The sequence below is a fragment of the Arachis hypogaea genome, chromosome 9 (assembly GCF_003086295.3).
Source record: "Arachis hypogaea cultivar Tifrunner chromosome 9, arahy.Tifrunner.gnm2.J5K5, whole genome shotgun sequence".
Classification (NCBI taxonomy): Eukaryota; Viridiplantae; Streptophyta; class Magnoliopsida; order Fabales; family Fabaceae; genus Arachis; species Arachis hypogaea.
Window position 1 is genome coordinate 19,581,809 of NC_092044.1, and position 22,950 is coordinate 19,604,758.

At 30.6% G+C, this 22,950-nt stretch overlaps 1 protein-coding gene across 1 annotated transcript; it reads right to left on the minus strand.

The window, feature by feature from the left end:
* Positions 1-7,923: 7,923 nt before the first annotated feature.
* LOC112710622 (protein S-acyltransferase 18) lies at positions 7,924-11,708 on the minus strand. Its single transcript, XM_025762913.3, has 9 exons — positions 11,525-11,708; positions 11,251-11,364; positions 10,812-11,144; positions 10,499-10,567; positions 10,275-10,346; positions 10,016-10,144; positions 9,820-9,900; positions 8,877-9,035; positions 7,924-8,715 (listed from the first exon to the last, which is right to left on the minus strand). The coding sequence occupies exons 1-9, from the start codon at positions 11,564-11,566 to the stop codon at positions 8,170-8,172; spliced, it is 1,545 nt and encodes a 514-aa protein (XP_025618698.1). The 5' UTR covers positions 11,567-11,708; the 3' UTR covers positions 7,924-8,169.
* Between the last annotated feature and the right edge of the window lie 11,242 nt (positions 11,709-22,950).

Genomic DNA, 22,950 nt, shown 5'->3' on the forward strand with positions numbered 1-22,950 from the left:
ATTTGAATCTCCAGGTTCTTGATGGATGCTCTGGTTTTCTGTCTAAAACTTGTCAATATTGCTTCCAAATTATTGTTCTGTTGGAAACCGCCCTGAGAACTATTGTTGAAGTTCTGAGGTTGGTCCCTCCATCCAAAATTTGGGTGATTTCTCCATCCCTGGTTATATGTCTTAGAATATGGATCATTGTTGGAATTCCTAGGACCACTCCCCATGTAATTCACCTGTTCAAAAGAAGGTTGAGCATAATCATATTATCATTTTGCACAAAATTACCTGCCATGTCATAGGAGATTTCTTGTGGTGAATTTTGTGTGTTGATAGCTGAGACTTGCATGCCACCCATCTGAGTAAGTAGATTTATTTGCTGAGACATCGGCTTGTTCTGAGCAAGAAGAGCATTAACAGCTTCTACTTCCAACACGCCTCTCTTCTGAGGGGTTTCAGAGTTCACCGGATTCCTGTTAGATGAGTATAAATACTGGTTGCTTGCAACCAATTCAATCAGCTCAATAGTCTCCTCTGGTGTCTTTTTCTTGTGTAGTGAACCGCCTGCAGAAGTATCTAAGCTCATCTTGAACATCTCACCCAAGCCTTCATAAAAGATATCTAGTTGAGTCCACTTGGAGAACATGTCTGGAGGGCATTGCCTAGTCAGTAGCTTGTACCTCTCCCAAGCTTCATAAAGAGTTTCACCATCCTTTTGCCTGAAGGTCTGAACCTCCAACCTAAGCTTAGTCAGCTTCTTTGGTGAGAAAAATTTAGTGAGAAACTCAGTAACAACCTTTTCCCAAGTATTCAGACTCTCCTTTGGTTGGGAATCTAGCCATAACTTTGCTTTATCCCTCAGAGCAAATGGGAAAAGCATAAGTTTGTACACCTCTGGGTTCACTCCATTTGTCTTCACCGTATCACATATCTGCAGAAAATCAGATATGAATTGATTTGGGTCTTCATGAAGAAGTCCATGATACTAAGAATTTGTTGCACCAAGGTGACCAATTGTGACTTCAACTCAAAGTTGTTTGCAGCTATAGGAGGCACCACAATGCTTTTTCCATAAAGATCCATAGTAGGGGTGATAAACCCCGTTTTGACGGTTTATCTTGTGTTGAATTTAGAGTATTTTGTAGACCTTTTCTCACATTTAACCAAAGAATTAGCATGGTTTTGTATATTCTCCTTTATTTGTGCTTAAGAATGAAAACATGTTTTTTGGGTCTTAAAATAGCTAAATCTAATTCACCTTGATTCCATTAGATGCCTTGATATGCTTGTTAAGTAATTTCAGATTTAGGAGGCAAAGATTGGATCAAAGGAATGAAGAAAAAGCATGTAAAGTTGGAGAACTTATGAAGAAATGAAAGAACCGGAAAGCTGTCAAGCCTGACCTCTTGGCACTTAAACGACTATAACTTGAGCTACAGAGGTCCAAATGATGCGGTTTTAGTTGCGTTGGAAAGCTAACATCCGGGACTTCGAAATGATATAAGATTTACCATAGTTGCATCGCGCATATGGGCGCGCACGCGCATGGTACGCGGACGCGCCAATGGTGGCACATGACCCACTTAATGTAACTCGTGGCCAGCGATTTTAGAAGCCTTGTGGGCCCAATCCAACTCATTTCTGATGCTATTTAAGCCAAGGATTAAAGGAGAATCAACATACTTGTCATCATTAGTCATAGTTTAGTTTTAGAAGTAGTTAGAAGTAGTTTTTAGAGAGAGAAGCTCTCACTTCTCTCTAGAATTAGGATTAGGAATTAGGGTTAGATTAGGATCTCATAGTTCTAGGTTTAATTCAAGTCTCCTTCTATTTCTACCTTCAATTGGTGATTGCTACACTTTGGTTCTTCTTTCTATCCCTATTCTCTTGTTGTAATTTCTCTTATTTTGTTTCTAGGTTTTGTAATTGAGATACTCTTGTTCTCTTTGTTTTTCTTTTAATAATGCAATTTGAGGTAGTTCACGATAATTGTGATTTCCTTGATTGTTGTTATTAATTCTTTGTATTCAATTGTAGTTAGAATTCATTCTTGTTGTGATTTACTATACTTTTCTTTTGTTCCCTCCAAGTGTTTGATTAAATGCTTGGAAGAATGTTAGACTAGAATTATATGTTCTTGGCTTGAGAAGGTAACTTAGGATTTCTTGAGTCACTAGTGTCCAATTGATTGATAGTTGATAGCCATTAACTCTAGCCTTCATTAATCCAATTAGTGGAAAGCTAGGATTTATGGACTAGGATTGATATAACTCACTTGACTTTCCTTTGTTAATTGATTTAAGGATGACTAAGTGGGATTAATCCTTGCAACTACCATACTTGTGGCTAGTGATAATGATGAAGACCCTTGACAACCAAACCTTGCCAAGACCATTTTGTTAATAAAGTTTTCTTACCATTTACTATTCATATTTCTCATCTAAAACCCCAAAATAAACAAGTCCATAACCAATAACAAGAACACTACCCTGCAAGTCCTTTGAGAGACGACCCGAGGTTTAAATACTTCGGTTTATAGATTTTAGGGGTTTGTACTTGTGACAAACAAAATTTTGTATGAAAGGATTATTGTTGGTTTAGAGAATATACTTTACAATGAGATTTCATTAGTGAAATTCTAAACCGTCAAAAATTCAATCATCAAGGGGCAGAATAAGAGCCAAGCACTCTCCTTTGTTGCTCATCCCCATTCGGATTTGCCACATTGGCATTAGCATTATTATTAGGATCCATAGTAGATTCTGTAGCCTTGTAAAATCTTGCTTTTAGCAAACGCCGCCTGAAAGTTCTTTCATGTTCAGGATCAAAATCTAAGAGATGTTCTTTATCTCTGTTTCTGCGCATAAACAAACAGAAGACAAAAAAAGATGAGACTCTCTATGTCAGAGTGCAGAGAAGTCCCTATGAGGTAACCTGTGTAAAATAATAAAATAAAAATACTAAATAAATAAATAAATAAAATTTTGAAAATAATAACTGAAATTAATTAAAAAATTCAAAAATTTAAAAGGAAAAATAAACAGGAAAATTAAAATAAAATCAACTAGATAACACCAAACTTAATTTCAGAAATTAAGAAAAAAAATTATTAATACTAAAATTCTTTTTTCGAAATTAATAAAGCAATAACAAAATAAAATAAAAAAATAAAAAATTAAAACTAAAAATAATGAAAAGAAACAGAATGAAAATAAAAGAAAATAAAAAGGAAAGTATATAAAAAAAAAGAAACGGATGGCTCTGAAAAAAAAATTTTCAAAAGTTAAATGAAGTAAAAAAACTAAAACGGGACAGGGGGTGGGAAACGAAAAGGAAGGGACGTTAAAGGAAAAAATGGAAAATAAAAAAATTAATAATACTAAAACAAAACTAATTAAAAGAAAAATTATCTAATCTAAACAATCATACAACGAATAGTTGTCAATCACAATGAATTCCTGGCAACAGCGTCAAAAATTTGGTGTGGGATTTTATAACCCACAAACTAACCGGCAAGTGCGCCGGGTCGTACCAAATAATACCTTATGTGAGTAAGGGTCGATCCCACGAGAATTGATAGATCAAGCAAGAATAATTGATTGATTGGCTTAGTTAGGCAAATAGAAAAGGATTTTGAGATATTCAAAAGGTTTAAATTTAAAATATCAGAAGGCAGGTACGCAAGTAAGTAAGTTGAAAATAAAATATTGGAGAGACAGTTAAGGCTTCAAAGTTATCTATTTTTCCGGATTAAATTTTCTTACTAACTATTTTAATCATGTAGGATTTAATTTATGACAAACTATATGTGACTAGACCCTAATTCCTTAGACCTTTCTAGTCTCTTCTAAAATTTATCGACTGCCAATGTCTTGGTTAATTAATTCCAATTAGAGGGTGCAGTTCAAATTCCAGTTTATATGCCACAAAAATTCTAATTACTAAAAAATAAGAGGATTATATGTCATGTATCCTGTTAAATCCAAATAATTAAAATTTTGGAGAAATTATTTTCTAGCTGTTGTTCAAGTAAAGAGCTTTTTCAAGTTTTACAAGAACTCAAATAGAAAGAGAGTCATACTTCCGTTCCACCCAAATTCATGAGATAAAGAGCGAAAATAATTCTTAAATTATAAATCCACACATGAATTAAAATAGAAAAAGCAATAAAATCAATCCATACAAATAGACAAAGCTCCTAACCTTAACAATGGAGAATTAGTTGCTCATGGAATGTGGAATATAAATTTGTATAGAATTTCCTAATAGAATCCCTTAATGGAATGTAACCTTCCAATAGAAGAGAAGTCTTTCCTTTTTATAACTAATCCTAATTAATTTAAAATCTAATATCTAAAATTAAGATAATATCTTTTCCTATTTTCAAATTCAAATTTGAATTTAAATCAGAATTTAATTGACAAGTCTTCAATTGATGGGTGGAGACCACATGTTTTGTCCATTCTGTAGCTTCTAATATGTGTTTTCTGGGCTGAAAATTAAGTTAAAACAGCCCAGAAATCGCCCCCAGCATTTTTCTGCGTTTTCTGCACGTGGTGTATGTCACGCGTACGCGTCAGTCACGCGTACGCATCGATGGTTTTTTCTGCGAGTCACGTGGACGCGTCAGGTACGCGCACGCATCACCGTACAAATCTTCAAATCACACGTACGTGTCAGTCACGCGCACGCGTCGCCAAGGAAAGCTCCAAATCACGCGTACGCATCAGTCACGCGTACGCGTCACTCCTCGCTGCCATCTCCTTTGATTCTTTTGCTGCAGAAACTCCATCAAATTCCACCGAATGCTACCTAAAATAAACAAAATTGCAAAAGACTTAAAGTAGCATCCATATTGGCTAAAAGATAATTAATTCTTTATCAAACTCAACAAATTATATGCAAATTCACTAGGAAAAGATAGGAAAGATGCTCACGCATTAGTGGGGATAATATAGAGTTGTCACACCTGCAATTTACTAATGACACTATATTATTCTGTTCACCAGAGGAGGAGACAGTTCGGAATTACAAGAGACTTTTACGGTGTTTTAAAATTATGTCCAGGTTGAGCATTAACTTTGAAAAATCCAGTTTGATACCAGTAAATTGCAATCAAGAGTGGGTTGATCGGATGTGCAAACTACTATGGTGCTAGGCAGCAACTTTGCCGGTGAAGTACCTGGGAATTAATCTTGGAGCACACCGAAGACTGGTAAAAACATGGAAGCTGGTAATTGATAAGGTGGAGGAGAAACCTAGTTTGTAGAAAGGAAAGGTTCTCAGTAAAGCAGGGAAGTTGATCCTCATCAAGTCAGTAATCAATAGTCTACCAATTTATTATCTCAGCCTTTATAAAATGCTAGCGGCGGTGGCGAAAAAACTAATTTCACTATAGCGGAGGTTCTTTTGGGGAAAGGAGGATGGAAGGCTTGGATTGGCTCTTGTAAAGTGGAAAATGATATAGGCACCGAAGAAACTAGGAGGACTAGGTGTCGGAGATGCGACAATTCGGAACACCGCCTTATTGTTCAAGTGGTGGTGGAGATTCTCTAAGGAAGACTGTCCACTGTGAAAGAAGATTGTGTGCTCATGCAATAATCTGAATCCTAGCCAGCTCTTGTCTACTCAAGCTTTACCAGCAAAAGGGAGTCCATGGAAAGAAATATGTAGCCTGCAACTTAAAGAGCAAATTGTTAGACAGAAGATGATTGATGGACTCACTATGGACGTAGGTGATGGTAGATCAACCAAATTCTGGGAGGGTACATGGCTACAGTCGGGGAAGTTGAAAGACTCGTTTACGAGGCTTTTCTTGGTTTCAAATAACAAAGGATCTGTCAGTGATGACTGTGGGTTTTTGGATGGGATAGAGTGGATGTAGAACTTCCAATGGAGGAGGAAACTCCGCCAATGGGAGATTGACAATTTAAATCAAATGCTTGATATCTTGCACACTGTGAAATTGATAGCAGATGTACTAGATAGAGTGGTGTGGAAGTTTGACAAGGAAGGTGTTTATACTATTAACTCATTTGTGCAGGTTTTGCAAGAACAGACCATGACGGATGATATCCTTAGATACAAGTTCACAAATGGTATCTGAAAAGGACTGGTACCCCCTAGAGTTGAGTTGTTTAATTGGTTTGTGCTAGTAGGACAAGTTAATACAAAGGACCGCTTGAGCAATTTCGGCATAATTGCTCAGAATGATAATATTTATGTGATGTGCAACAAAGAAGTGGAATCTGTTCAATACTTGTTTGTTACGTGTGAATTTGCTTGGCAGGTTTGGTGTGCGTGGATCTCTCATGTGGGTCGGGCATGGTGCATCCCGGGATCTATAATAAGAGAATATTTTGAGAGCTGGAGGATGCTGCCTCTGACAAAAGACGAGCGTAAAACATGGTTAGTGGGGTTCTTCTTTGTTATATGAAATATCTGGATGTATAGAAATGAATTCATTTTCCAGAATAAGACAACGGTCATGGTAGTATGCATTGCTAGATCGTTTTGTAGTTCGAAGGAATGGTGTGAAAATAATTCATGTTGTTGATGGCTATGTCGGAAATGACATTAGAATTGCTTCATTTTTTGTATTGTTGTATGCTCCACCGAGTATGTTAAGCTGGTTTGTCTTTCAAAAAAAATGTGCTATAATGTATTAACACATTAGAGTGTTGTAAAATACTAAAATAGTACCTCTCACGTAGTTACACAACTTTTTCAACTTTTGTGTATTTGTAAATCTAACTTTTATACGTGCATATATTATAAGGAATCAAATCGTTCATTAAACATCGAGACGGAATTATAGAAATAATATTTTAAAATATATTATTATTTGAAATTATAGAGTTTTTAACTTGAGATGAGAGTATGTTGGAAGAAATATAATAGTCCCAATCAAAAAATAAAATGATCTCGTATTTGTTTTGCATATAAATGTTATGTAAATTTAAGAGTTAATATTCAATTTGATCTCTAAATTTTGAAATTGAATTTAATATGATTTCTAAATTTACAAATGATTCGATTTGAACTAAAAAATTTATAACAGTAATTTACATTATTTCTTAAATTAATTTCTGTAAATATGTGTTGATTTTGTACATTAACTTATTAAGATTTAGACTATATCTAGGTTTTATATGAATGAGATCTACTAAATCTTCTATATGCGTGATTGGTTCTTTAACATCCTCACAAAGACAATAATAATAAGTTCAATTTAAAAAATTTGGGATTTTGAGAGCATCAATTAAATTTTTAAATGTTCTAACAGATCTTGATCACATAGATATTGAACGAAGAATTTAATATGCAATAAGTTAATATATCAAATCATTACGATGTTAATGAAAATTAGCTCAAAAATTAATGCAAATTATGATTATAAATTTTAGAGTTTAATTTGAGTCAATTAAAATTTTAAAGGTTAAATTAAATTCGATTTTAAATTTGAGGGAGGAAATTGAGTATTAACTTTAACACCAAAGGATATTTGGGTCTGTGGTTGTAAAGTTGAAACAAAAAAATGAAAAAAGTCAAATAAACAATCAGTCAACTAAAGCAACGCAATACACGCACATACAGGGAAAGGGAATCAAGCAGCGGACTTCCTCGCAAGAAGGAATCTAAGTATGAGTTGGGGCTTCCACTTTGTTGTTAAACCTGCGACAGGTCTTAGTGAAATCATTTGAGACTTTTCCATGGACCCCTTGCTCATTTGAGATTTTTCCCTCTTCATAAAAATTTATCGGAATCATGGACTCCTCACTTTGCTGATAGTACTCTTCCCTTATACCCGACTTCTCATAATATCCTAAACTCCTAAGGGCCTCTGTTTCATCCTCATTATTATCATTCAGTAATATGAGTTGTAACAAACACGAGAATCCTTCAACAAATATTCCAATTCTCACACGCTCCTCAAAAGTAAAATGAGTATGAAATATTAAAAGGCTAGTCCATAGCAAATAAAATCAGTCACACAGGGCATTGACTAGAATTGCACCCATGTATAAATTGAAAATAAATCCATGTTACATATGGTGACCAACCATCCCATGTATAAATAAATTATATGGAATCAATGTTACACAGGAAACAGACATATGAACAAATCATTTTCTCTAAGGTCGAGAATTTCAACATAAAATGTTACAGACACACACTAGCCTATTTTGGGGATGGTTGTTCACTTCCATCTTTGCTGATAACTGAACAAAGAACCTGCCTTGAAATATGTGTTTCAAGCTCCCTGGACACTCCTGTTAACTTCAAATCAAAACTGCTTCTATACTTCTGTTTTGGAGAAGGCAAAATGGTGCTGCTAGAGAACATTGTTGGTGTGCCAGAAAATCTTCTTCTTGGGCTTGAAATCATGCCTGGTGATCCTGTAACTCTCCCTTTTGCTAGGAAAGTTGTTGATGAAGAGCCAGGATATCCCTCATTATTATTGTCCGTGTTTCTATCTGTGTTGTTCATCGAAGGTCCGCTTTTTGTCTCTAGTGGAAGAGGTCTTAGTGAAGAATTGTTTTCCCCTGTTGGCTTCTTCTCTCTCATAAGCTTCTCTCTTGCCTTTTCAGCTGCTAGAAGTGCTTTCTCTCTGGTCAACTTTAAGAGTTTCCATGGGTTAATGCTTACATGGAACTTCTGTTTCTTGTTCAAGAGAGAAGAAGGCCCAGTTTCTCCTTCGATCTTAATAGACAACCTCGGCGAGCTCTGAAACTCAACAACTACCCCTGTAAGGTTTGACTCAGAAAATATGGCATATAGTGTTTAGACAGAGATGGTGTTGACACGACCGTGATTTTTAACCAAATTTTTATGTCTTAGGACAAAAATAAAATACTACCAAAACGACTGGTCTATTTAATACTTACCTGGGTCTGGCATAGAATCCTTGAGATTATTGTTGGCTTCTCAGGTGAGTCAAAATCAATGCTCTCATCTGAGGAAAAATCAGAATCGTCAAGCGATTCTAGTTCTGTGAATTGATTCTCTTCTTTCATTGCCAGGATATAGTCATAAGTTCTCATTCCCTAAAGTAATAACAAATAAAAAATTATTCGATAGCCACGAATTTTCCAGAAAAAATAAGAGAGTGCTAAAGCAAAAGTGTACACCAGTTCTCCCTCATGAACAAGTGCTTTTGAGCAAAAAAACCTTTTCTCGAATATTATTTGTAATTTGTAAATAATTAGTTTTTTGTCCTGTTGTATCCCTGTATTGCCCAATTTAAATACATGGTCATAATTTCACGAACAGAGAGAAACAGTAATACATATAAGTTATAACATAAGAGTAATGATAACAAAATCTAAACATAGACTAATGATAACAAAATCTAAACCCCTCCTAATCATCACGCTAGCTACTAAACAATGGAAAATGTTGATACCTTCAATGCCTCAGAATCTTAAACAGCAATCAATTTTGTACCTTCACCTTGGCATTACTAGAATGTTTAGAAGGATCCATTAAGAGGATAAATCACTTCTCCCAACATATATAAAGACATCCCGGTGCACAAGTATCCCGCGTTAACGCAGGATCCGGGAAGAGCCGCACCTATAAGTGTAGTATAGGCAACCTAACCTAATAATTACATCAATAGGTGATTCTACAACTTGAACCTATGACCTGAGGTGACATGGAAACAACACAACCGTTGCTCCAAGGCTCCCTTCACTTCTCCCAACATATACTAAATATATTTTCCATAATTGAGTCAATTAACGATTTCTTAATTCTTGTGCTACAATGTTAAAAGTCATTCATAGTCAGAGAGGGAGTACAAGATAATTTAAAAGCAAAGACTAGTACCTTTCGTATCAGAACCACATGAAAGAAGAAAAGCTGTCCTAGTGCTGCTGAAATATAAGTAGTCAACAAAAGAAGCAGCACCTGTATTATCATTCCAGCAAGTCCAATGCAAGTCAAAATTAATGTTAAATCCAACTTTCAAGCTTGGCACAACATACTATATAAATTCCCAAAACCATTGAGTTAACTATATTACACATATGGTGGCGAGAACCTCTCTTGGAAACTCTACATGAAGCTTCCTATGAAGCTCCTTTACCATTCCTCTTTTATCCGCAAAGCACCTGATAAACACAGCAATTGCGGTCCCTCCTTCAATGATAAGCTGTACATGTAACAAGACAATAATATTGGAACATATTTAATTCATGTAATTAAAACACCTTTTATTTTAAATTTTGGTTCTGAAATTGAAAGACAGTGTAATAATCCTGAGTGATGAGTTAAGTACAAACCATTAATAGGACGGAAATCATAAGAAGAAAGAATGTTGTGTAGTTCCTTTTCCCAACACAGTTATTCAACCACTGCAACACACCATAAGCACTACATCTTAATAATATTAACAAAGTAAAGAGAATTGAAAAATTCCAACACAGAAAGACTTGCTAATCTAATAATAGCAGTTTTATTTTCAACTCCAGATTTTACTTCAACACAAAAATTCATTTACACACACCTTGCAATGGTGATCAAATCCTTCGACGCATCGATTGCACGTCCTGCAATGTTTACTATGCTTTTTCACCTGATTCATACAACAGCATAGAAGTTATAAAAAAATATTAATGATTAAAGAGTAAATACCATTTTTGACTTGCCTGAAGGACAACTAAGATTCTAACCGATAATTAGTCTAACCTGCTATGTATCAAGGACTGCTTAGACCAATTACTTGAATGGTTGGGGATTTAGATAAATGATCAGGGACCGAAAAGAGCACTCACTTGTGATTAAATGGTAAGCACATAGTATGCAACTAAGATTCTAACCTCAAAATCACAAAGAGCACAAAATGAAATGTCATCTTCATTGAGATTTGGGGAAATGGCATCATCATCTTTCATGACAAGAGGGAATGGGAGCAGAGGCTCCATCCCCGTGCTCGTCTTCACCGGATCGAGGTACTTCCTCTTGATGAAAGTCCTGAGTAACTTCCTTTCTACCCTCCTGAAAAACCTCACCACAATCTGGCTAACAATAAACCTGTAATTCAGCTTAGGAACCGTGTCAGATTTCGCTTTTCGCTTCTTCCTCTTGAAGCTTGTCTTGTCTGTGGGATCAATTGCAGTGCACCTCACAAATAGAAACATAACAGAGATTGCCTGTGACATAATAATAAATTAAGAAAAAAAAATCTTTTGATTTCTAAGCAAAAATGGTGAATTTCTTTCCCCAAATTTGAGTTCAGATTGAAAAGAAATGAATTACCACCAAGGAAAATATGACGATAAGTGTTATTTCCGCGGTCCGATTTCCGAGGAATATCCCCAAGAAGGCGTAGAAACACGCCACCAGAACACTGTAAACTGCCACTCCAACAACCTGCCATGTTTCAAATCCCTAGTTAAAAGCTCAAGGTTTTTCACAATTTCAAGAATGCAGATAATGGCATCGTGTTATATACTTATATTTCGTTGAAAAAAGAAAAAAGAAAAACAAAATTAGAATGATAAGGATAAGGATGAGTGGAATTAATGAGTACCTGTAGAGGGTGGAGAGGGCGTTGCCAACCATGGCGTCTCATGCTGTATGAAATTTGTTTGAATCTCAAACCAAAAGAATTTGGTTATCAAGTGTTTGGTTTTGTTTGCTCAGAGCTGAGTAGCAGAGTCCTCAACGGTCGAGAGACTGGAGACTGTGGACTGGTGACTCGTTCATTGTTTTTCAAAATTGAAGTGAAGGGCGCTCGATGCTAAATCTAGGGACTAAGATCTGCTCTTTATTCTTCTCATCCAACGGATGCTACTAATCCTAGGCCAGATTTTGAAGTGATAAAATACCGGAAAAAATATCTAAAATAAGAAATTATAAAGTGACAAAATAAGATATTAATAATAATTGAATTTATAATATTTATTGTATGTGTGTTAATTTAAGAGTAAATAAGATTTTCAATTTTTTCACTTTATTAATTATTTCACTTGAACAATAATATACCAAGTTAACAAAACAAGACCAAGTTTGTGATTTTGTGGGGCCCTTCATATTTCCTTTGACTAAAATGTATTTGCTGTTTTGCACTGTCTTGAGCACCTCATTCCTTTTTTTAATTATTTATTTATTTAACATTTTCCGAGTAATGAGTATCCATTTTGATATGGATTTATATATGTAGGGATGACAAAATTTTTGGAGACTCGGAGATCTCTACGAGGACTGCTCCGAATGGAGATTTGACTATGGGAAATTTTTTTTGTGGGGATGAGGATGGGGGACAAAATTCCCCCGAGACAGGCGTGGGAATCCGAGCAGGGATCCCCGCTAATCTCCGAAGTTCATAAATTTATTGAATTATCTTTAATAGTTTATTTCTCATATATGTTTTTTAGTCATTTCACACACACATGTATATAAAAATCCAAAACTCCTAATCCTCATTTGCATAACTCTTCTTCAATTCAGAAATTTCTAACGCTGTCCATACTCCATTCAACCTCTCTGCAGCCACCCTCTCGCCGCTCTTCCTTCTCACCGCATCGTCACACCTCACCGTGCCATGATCCTCATTGCGTCGTGCTCTCTATTTGTGGTGTTTCTTTCCGTAACTTTGTCGTCGTATCCATTCTCCTCTCTGTTGTTGCGTCTCCCACCTTGTCCACTTCTCTATCCTCTGGCTCGCCGTTGCGTTCCCCTACTGCGTCATTTAGAAAGAAGTCACCATCTTGTCGTTTAGATTTTTTGTATAAAATCTTGTTATTTTTGTTATATGGAAATTAATAATTAGTTATAACTATCAGATAGCTGGGGAATGGGGTCTCCGCAGAAAATAGGACTCTGTGGAAAATGGGGGTGTGGAGCAATATTCCCTCATAGCGGAGAACGAGAGCGGGGATGGAGAACAAATCTGGGGCGAGAATGAGGAGCAGAGAGGCATTTCCCGCCCCCACCCTGCCCCATTAACATCCCTATATATATGTAAATAAAATAAATCAAATATTTATCAATATTTGCATTTTAAAAAATATCTATTTTTAGATTATATTACACATCTTCTTTACAATATAAACAATTTTTTATACATATCTAATTTTGTGAAAAATCATGTTTGCACATATTTTATGTAGTAAATTAGATATGTCAATACCCTTTTTTATATTCATTTTTATTAGGGTGTTTGCAATACTGAAAATAAAATTGATATAACTTGTTATAATTTCGGTAATATTAATTTAATTTTTTTAGTTTAATTCAATTAAAAATTTTGTTATTCAAAAATTTAAATTGCTAAAATTTTTTTCTAAAAAAATTAATTTAAATCTTACATAGTCCAAATTTGGTTTGTTTATGGCAATTAATGACCTTGGGATTTCGAATAACTAATGTTAGCAAAAGGAAAGGCAAAAAGGGTTTCTGAGTTGAAGTTAGCTATCGAATAACTAATGTTAGCATATGAATATAATTTGGTATTTTTTTTAGTAATATATGATAATAATATTTATTTATTTTTGTTAAATCATTATTTTTAATTTTATAATAATATTTTACTTAATTTTTAGAATTTGATATTCAATTTAAGAACTCTATATTAGATAGGAGCGAAGTTAGAATAATTTTTAGGAGGTAGCTAATATAAAAATATAACTCTATAAAAAGAAAAAAATTAAAATTAAAAGAGAATAATATAAAAATTAAAGACTTTTATGCATTAAAATTTGAATGAATATCTAACTTGGTCTCTGATAATTTTTTTGAAGGGATTACGAGATCTTTAAACAAACAAAAAAAAATTTGGTTCTTGATATTTAATTTTGTGAGACTGATTAGCTCCCGTGTCAATGATCTCTCTTCAAAACATACTTATATGACACGTTAATCACTAATATATCCTCCGTTTAATTTTTATAAGTAAAAATAATTTAAAAATCACTAATATTTCTTAGTTTTACACAGTAAATTTAGCTAATGTATTTGAAAAAGATAATAAAAAATAAAAATAAAAACTAAACGCCCTTGATATAATTATTCTTAAAAGACTACGAAACTCCGATCCTAACAAAAAAGAATATGTTAATCCTAGTTGGTTCTTAATGAATAAATCAACAGTTTAACATATCATATAGGCTTATTCCGTTAATATCAATAAAATATATTGACAAATGGGCAATTCAGCAGTTTCATAAAAGTAAAGATTAGGAGGCAAAAATGGTTTTTTTTTAAGGACCTCATTGTCTTTCGAAATCATTATGTGGAACCATTTAGTATTTTTTCTCATTAAAATTTTTAATTTAGGAGCTATTACCTCTCTTGTCCACACTGATTTCTGCTCCTTGTTATTATATATACGTTATAATGATCAATTCTCATATTTAAAAGAGATTAGTGTTTTTTTCATAGAAAACGATTTAAAATAATATTATTATTTATTGATATTTTTTTTTGAAGTTAGTTTTAGTTTTTTTTTTACATTAATTAAAAGCACAGCTTCAGCCCCAGTCCCAACTCTAGTCCCAGATAGAAAACTCTCACCTATTCTGCAGCGACAAGGACAACTACAAAATTCTCAAAGGGATGATGATTCTGACGATCATGATGACTCAGATGATTATTTAGATGAGTATAAGTAAGTTATTTAATTACTTTACTTGGAATATTTTGTATTATTAGCGGATTGTAATTTAAACGAATATAAGCCTAAGTTTAATTATTTATCTTGTTTTGAGTTTTTATGTTAGATGATTATTTATTATTTTGATAAGTTTGTAAACTCATTATCTAATATTTAGTATAAATTTTATTTTTATATTTAAAAGTTTATTTGTCTTGTTATCTATATTCTATATAAATTTTATTTTTATATTTATTTGCATTAATTGTTTACTATTTATTAAATAAAAAAATAATTAAAACATATCTATTAAAATCGACGGAAGAGATGTCGCTTTTTAATTTTAAAATAGTCAAAAAAACCTAAATATAGACATAGAATTTGTTGGTATATGAATAATAAAATCGAAGACAGCATTGTCGATTTTAGTAAGCATATTATAAAAAAATATTACCGATTTAATTGAATCAAATATCCACAAAAATGATGTCGATTTTATCTAATAATACATACATTTTAATTTTTTGCATGTAATCCGTCTTAGATCATCCCGGTTCATGAAGAAAAAATGACAAAGCTGAAACCACTATAAGTCATAACCGTTTATGAAAAAGAAAACTAACAACATAAACCGCCATTAAGGATGGTGGTTTATTTGAAAAGAATAAAAGCATAAATCTTTTTTATTATTTATGTACTTTTTTAGTTTATTTTTTACCGCAAAGTCTAAATGTAGTTTTTTTTTTTTGTTATGTACTTGTCTAATTTATTTATCTTACGAAGTTTTGATGTATTTTATTATCTTTATATTAGCATATTTTTACTATTGTAAAAGAAAAAAAATTAGTTTATTTATAGGAGATATAAATAATGTCACTCGTATTTTGATAATATCATTATTTTTTGAGAAAATGTCACTCTTCTTTCTTGTGAGATGTTAAAATGTCACTTCTCTCCCCTCTATTTTATAAATGTACATTTTTCTTCCTTCTAACTTTTAAAAAACCTCCTCTTTAATCCATTTTAAATTTTTTGTGTTAATAATGTTAACTTTGTCCATTTTTTATGAAAAAAAATTATTTTTTGAAAAAATATCCATTAACAAAAATTTTATTTTTTATCATTAAATTTTGCTTACCAAAATATCCTTTAATAAATTATTCTTTTATTAATTAAATTATATTTTTAACGAAATATTTTTTAAAAAATTAATAATTAAATTATTTTTTTCTAAGATACCTATTTTTCAATAATTTTTTAATTATTAAATTGTGATTTTACTAAAATTTTTGTTAACAATTATTTTTATATTTACTATTAATTTTTTTATATTAATATATATTATTTTAATATTAAATAAGAAAATCTTACCACTGATAATATGTATAACAATTAATATTTATTGATATTAAAAAATAATCTTACTAAAATTTTTTATTTAATGTTAAAATAATATATAGATATCGAAAAATTAATAGTAAAATATAAACAAATTGTTAACAAAAATTTTGGTAAAATTATAATTTAATAATTAAAAAATTATTAAAGGGTATTTAAAAAAATAACATAATTATTAAATTTTTTAAAAATACAATTTAATCAATAAAAAAATAATTTATTAAAGAATATTTTATTAAGCAAAATTTAATAATACAAAATAAAATTTTTGCTAATGAATATTTTTTTAAAAAATAATTTTTTTTAAAAAATGGATAAAGTTAACATTAGTTAACACAAAAAGTTTAAAATGAATTAAAAATGAGGTTTTTTAAAAGTTAGAAGGAAGGAAAATGTACATTTATAAAATAGAGAGAGGGGAAGTGTCATTTTAGCATCTCACAGGAAAGGGGAATGAAATTTTCTCTTATTTTTTTTATAAATTCATACAAAATATAATATAAAAAAATTTGTTTCCAATCCGGGTCTCAGACTCAGCGGCCCAACAGTAAGACAAATTGTGGGTCCAATTTCGAAACCCGGCTCAGTTTGAGAAGTCTGCTCACACCATCTCTGTCATTTAAGTAGCGTTTGTTTTCGGGGGTAGGACACAGAGATATAGACAACACTTGTTTAAAAAGTGTTTCTCCGAAACAGTTTTTTATACTTTTGTGTCTACTACAACGATGAACACGGAATTTGGAAGAGTGGTCACGAACAATTTTATAAATTTTGTTTTCCTTTTTTTCCACTATTACCCCTTCTTATTTTTCCTATTACGTTGTTCAGAGATACTTTTTTCTTCCTGTTCTTTCTCTATCTCTTTCTTTTCTAGGTACTCTTTCTTTTCTGTAGAATTTTTTATTGGGGATAAATAATTCTTTTCTTTTTATCGTTTTACTTCAATACAATTTTAACTTTATATTATATTATTTGATTTGTAATAAAAATAATAACAAAAATAATAAATCTTAAAACTTTTAAAAGATAAATATTACCAAAAGTAAAATTGATCTTTTAAAATGTTATAAAATAATTTATAAATTGTAATTGATTTTATATAATTTAAAGAAAAATCAGTTTTTTATAAAGAAAAAACAGTTTTTAGATTAAAAAAATTAGTTTTTTAAATAAAAATAGATTTTTATATGCAAAAACTAATTATTTTTTCATGTAAAAATAAATTTTTTTAAATAAATTTTTTATTTAAAATTAATTTGGCTTATTAAATTAAACAAAATTTTTTATTAATCAAACTCAAATTTATTTTTTTTGTTAATCTTAACCAGATGTATTCCTACATATTAATAATAAATTTTAAAATAAAATAATTATATTTATAAATTTTATTTTAATATATATACTAATATATATTTTTATTAAAATTTTTTGCCTCTTCAAATATTTTTTCAAGTTTCGTCTGTACTCCTACGTACTCTCATTTTTTATTAAATTAATTTGTATTGATGTAGAAAATTTGGAATCACAGGACTATTTTAGTCATTTCATATAATATTTTAGTCTTGTCCATGTGTATCTAAATATAATACTAGACATTACACTAGTGTCTTGTCCATTGTATCCAAACACAATACACAAAAGATAATTTTTAGTGTTTCTGTCCTATTATTTTCGTTTCAGTGTCATATTCTGTCCTGTCTCTAAAAACAAACGCAGCCTTAGTGTCGCAAATTCGCAGGCTATCTTTTCAATTTGAAAAAAATATGAACATTACAGATAGGAGAGCCACCATCCCTCCAAGATAAGCACACAATCCTAATTCTTGACCTCTAAGATCTTTTTTGACTTGGAGGTTAGAGTATATTTGCAGGTCTTCTCTTTTTTGATCTGGCGACCCGGGTAATCATTATAGCCGTTCACTCATGGCCAAGTCATAGATCGCGTCGAACCAGGTCAGTCTTGAACAAAATCATATAAAAGATGACATTATCAAAAATAGAAATTTAATTAATAATTAATTTTTTTTATATGTAAGTTTAAATGAGTGGTAGGTAGAACTTATAGTTATTTATTATTATTATTATTATTATTATTATTATTATTACATGTAAAGAAAATCAATGATCAATTAAATTTTTACTTTTGATAATGTCATTCTTTACATGATTTTTTTTTATTATATTTTGTATAAATTTGTAAAAAAAATGAGTGTCATTATTAAAATAAAAATAACGTTATCATCTCTTATAAATAAAATATTTTTTGTTTACAATAGTAAAAACACGTCAATACAAAGATAAAAAAAATATATTAAGGCTTCATAAGATAAATAAATTTAAACAAAGTACAAAACCATAAAAAAATTACATTTAGACTTTGTGTAGAAAATAGACAAAAACATGTATATAAATCATAAAAAGAAATTATTTTTATTCAGGATAATATTTAGAGCATAAATCACCACCACCCATCATGCTTTATATTTTTTATTTTTCTTCCTCATAAACCGTTATGACTTGTAGCAGTTTTTGCTTCATTATTCTCTTCTTGCATGATGTTGCACGTAAGCTGCAATGACCTAAAACACATTACAAGCAAAAAGTTAAAACATGCAAAATGATATTAAAATGCTACAACTCGTAGCGGGTTATATAGAAAAAAAAATTATACACGTATGTAAGCAAATCTCAATTATTATAATTGTATAATTTTGAGTCTCAATTTATTTAACAACCTAATTTATACTAGTTAGTTGTTGTTGTTGTTGTTATTGACATTAATATATTTCATTGAAAGAAAAACATATCAAGATATATATATACTCAAATTTCACAATCCAAAAAAAAATTACCTTCTTAACGGGAGAATAGTCAACAATTCTAAAAAATCTGGTAGTTTAGGAATTCGGCATGCCAAGAATCTTAATCATGCGTATACAATGAAGTTTGGGTAGGGTCTTGTTGAAAAGAAAGACTTCCTTTGATCTAGAATTCTAAGAGGCAAGTATAGATGTGAGAATGACATCATTTCAAACACCGAAAGAAGAAACAATGACGCCAACTTGTGAAAAGAAATTTTCTGAATGATGTTCAAAACAATTCTATTTGACGAATAGAAGATGGATCAAAGATACATTTTCTGAGAGCACAACTGGATCCCAAATTTAGGACGTTTGGACAACCAAACTACTCAAGTAAGTGCTATTCATGAAGTTGGACACTCTCTCACTGATTTTCTTTTCGTTTCAAGGTATTAGGACGTTCACAAGTTGAAGGATTGGCTTTTCCCCACCATTCTTGTGGAATGAAGGAGACCTACTTGCTTGGGTACTCACGCGGATGGAATTTTTTCCTTAAAATCTGCCTGCCAATCACTCCAAAACATCCCTGGAACTCAAAATAGGATCTTTAATCTAATTTGGAAGTGGATAGACCCGATCCGATCTTTTCTTTGGCTGATAGCCCATAATGCTATTCTTACTAATATGGAAAAGAATAGAAGACATATGATTTCCTCCTTCAATTGTCCGCGCTGCAGTCACATGACCAAAAGTTCTCTTCATGTTCTCTAAGATTGCTACTTTGTGAGAGCTGTGTGGCATATCCTAAGGGATTAGACTTTCATGACAGGGGGTTTCTTTTTGGGTGGCCAAACATGACTAAGGATGGATCATTCAATGAACAGATTACATGTGGTATGTAAAATATAGTTGATAAGTTTTGTATTATGGACTAACATTAAAACATACTGTTTAAAACCATAAAAGAGAGAGAATAACTTAACACCTTATAACTTTGTAATTAAAAGAATTAAAGAACGCTGATAATAAATTTATGGTGATTTAATTAATAATTTAACTTAATTTAACAAAATAAATTTAAATTTTATTTAAAAATCATGATAAACATCTTAATAAAATTTTGAATTTAAATTTTACACACGCTGATAATAAATTTATGGTGATTTATATAATAATTTAACTTGACAAATTAAATTAAAATTTTGATTTAAAAACCATGAGAAAAATTTTAACAATACGTTGAATTTAAATTTTTATGAAAATAGCAAAAATGTTTAAACTAATAATAATGTAACTTAAGAAATTGAATAAACAAAATAAAGTTACGAATATTATCAAGAGAATTGACTAATTATTAGTTAATAATTAATATGAAAATAATAGAAAGACATGATGATGAAATATCTTTTTTTTTAATATATCATACTTGTGAAATATATATTATAAGAAAGACTTATTAATAAAAATCAAATTTAATTTTATTATACTGATAATATAAAATATTTTATGCAGTTGTTTAATTATATTTTTTTAGATAATTATTTATACAATTAATAAAAAATAATTATCTTACTGATATGACAATATATAATTGAATATTTGTGTAAATTACTTTATATTAATAGTGTATAAAAATTAAATTTATAAAAATATATATAAATATAATTGTACTTTAAAGATTTAATTGGAATAATAATGAAATAACAAGCAATTACACATTTTAATTTATTTAACCTATTACTTTTAAATTTAAGTGTTACTAAGATATTTTTGAAAAATAGTTATTCTTCGTCTCGTGTTTAGCAACGGTGTTTATTAGAGTCAAACAAAAAAAAAATCATAATTCATTATTGAACTCATAATTATAAAAACCGGACTGGATAACAACGGTATTTATTAGAGTAAAAAAAAAATAATCATAATTCATTATTCGAACCCCTATTTTCAGGAGAACTAAAATTCTATCACAGCCACTAGGCTATAACGTTCTTTATGTATTAATATGCAAATTATGATATATATAAAGATCTTTTATCAAATAATTTATTTTTATTTAATTTATTTTAATTTTAGTTATAAATTCGATTTTTTTAATTATATTTTTATTTAACAATAATTATAAATTCACTTATTTTTTTTCATAATTATATAATATATATTAATATTATTTTTTAATAAATACTTGTAGTATATAATAATATAATAGATATAAACTAATTAATAAATTATTAAAATTTAAAAATAATAGTTATTTTAATACAAAAACAAAATAAAAATATTTATAATAGAATAAAAATAACAAAATATTTATTGTTTTTATTCCATATTATTTTAAAATAGTTTAATATTCTTAAAATATTAGTAAAAACATATATTTTAAATTTTTAGTTATTTTTTATTTATATAGAACTGGATTAAACGGTTCAACCAGTAATTTACCGATTGAATCAGTAATCCAGTGACCCAGTAACCTAACCGATTTAATCACCAGTTCGGTTCTGACAATTATAATTTCAACTCCAACTCTGCCGCATATCAAATTCTCATTTATTTTTTTATCTTAGCCATCTTAACTACTCAATTCTTACCGTCAGCAGAGACAAACCCTTTCTTTAATCACAATAGATTGAATTGGATTACTAGCAACTTGCAACCAACAAATAATTGGTCGATCATTTTTGGGGTGGCAGTTTCTTCCATAAGGTTCTCAAGGAATATACTTGTCTTTGAAAATTGTACCTCTAATCATAGAGAGGTGACCGAATCTATCAAAGTAAGAAGCTTGGAGATTATCAAAGCGATAAAGCACAATATCACTCAGGAAAATCAATGTAAATGCGAGTCATCTGATATGTTGGCATCCACCTGAAGATAATTCCTTTAAGATCAATGTTGATGGCTCATACTTCACTTACTCAAATAATGAAGCTTGTGGTAGTGTTATTCAAGATCATTGGGGAGATTTGTTAAAGGCTTTTCTTGTAATTTGGGTACGTAGTTGCTCAATAATGCATGTTGAGTTATGGGGCATCACCAAAGGTCTCCATCTCACTATAGCAAACTGTATCAATTGCATTTTTATGGAGTTAGATTCGAGCATGGCTATAAATTTCATAAAGAATAGCTGCCGAACTCACCATCCCTACTCTTCTCTGCTCTAGGACGTCAAAATCGTAGCCAACCAGTTTCGACAAGTGCATTGGAGTCATACTCATCGCAAAGCCAATTTTGTGGCAGATAAACTTGCTAAAATTAGACAAGATCTTTCTCATGGTTTGCATGTTTATGATGTTCTCCCTGGTTTTAATCTTACAAGGCTTGATCTTCAATGGGTTAGGCTCCCTTAGAGTTAGAAGGTATAGTTGATGTTGCTTTTGCTTTCTTTGTGCCTAATTTGTTAGTTGTGATATTTCTTTAATTTGGACAGCATAATGTTCAACCCACATGGTTCTTCATTGTGATCATGTGTAGATCTTCAAGACAATCTGTGATTGGAGATATATGCCACATAGTAATTCTGTTTTGTGCCATTTTTAATCTTAGTTGTTTTTTCATTATAAGCTTTAATACTTGAGTTAATTATTTTGTTGTATGTACGATTTGTTGAATTATTTGTGATTCCAATCTATATTCTATTTAATCATACTGAAACACTATTTCTTTAGTTCTACCACTTGTGATTTTTACCTCTTATATGAATGGTGTTTTTAATTTTAAAAACTTATTATGTATTTCTCTTCAACTTAAATAATTCAATAAATTAACATAGTTATAAAATTTTTTTGAGATATATTTTTCGAATTCTTTTTAAAATAAATTATTATTTTTCAAAACAAAAAAATCTTTACATACAAAAATTCAAATTGTTTTTGCAGGGACACCAAAATACTGGGTGATATGCATGCAGTTAGCATGAAACTTAGACGATCTGAATTTGTATGCTGAATTTTTTCTCTTTTTATTTATACTATTTGTGTTTATTTATCTTTTTTACATTATATTTAAATATTTTAATTTATTGTAATTTAGTTCTGTATTCATAACAATTTCACCTAATTAGTATAATTATAGTTTAATTATTTTAATGTATTCATATTTACTTTGATTAGTATAATTTTAGTTTAGGTGATATTGTTATTAATATAATTTTTTTTTAAAGCTAAAA

Coding starts and splice junctions, on each gene's coding strand:
- LOC112710622 (XM_025762913.3), bottom strand. CDS start 11,566: ATGAGACGCCATGGTTGGCAACGCCCTCTCCACCCTCTACAG. Junction 10,568..10,811: donor GTGCTCTTTGTGATTTTGAG/GTTAGAATCTTA, acceptor TGTATGAATCAG/GTGAAAAAGCATAGTAAACA. Junction 9,036..9,819: donor ATGTGGTTCTGATACGAAAG/GTACTAGTCTTT, acceptor TTATTACTTTAG/GGAATGAGAACTTATGACTA.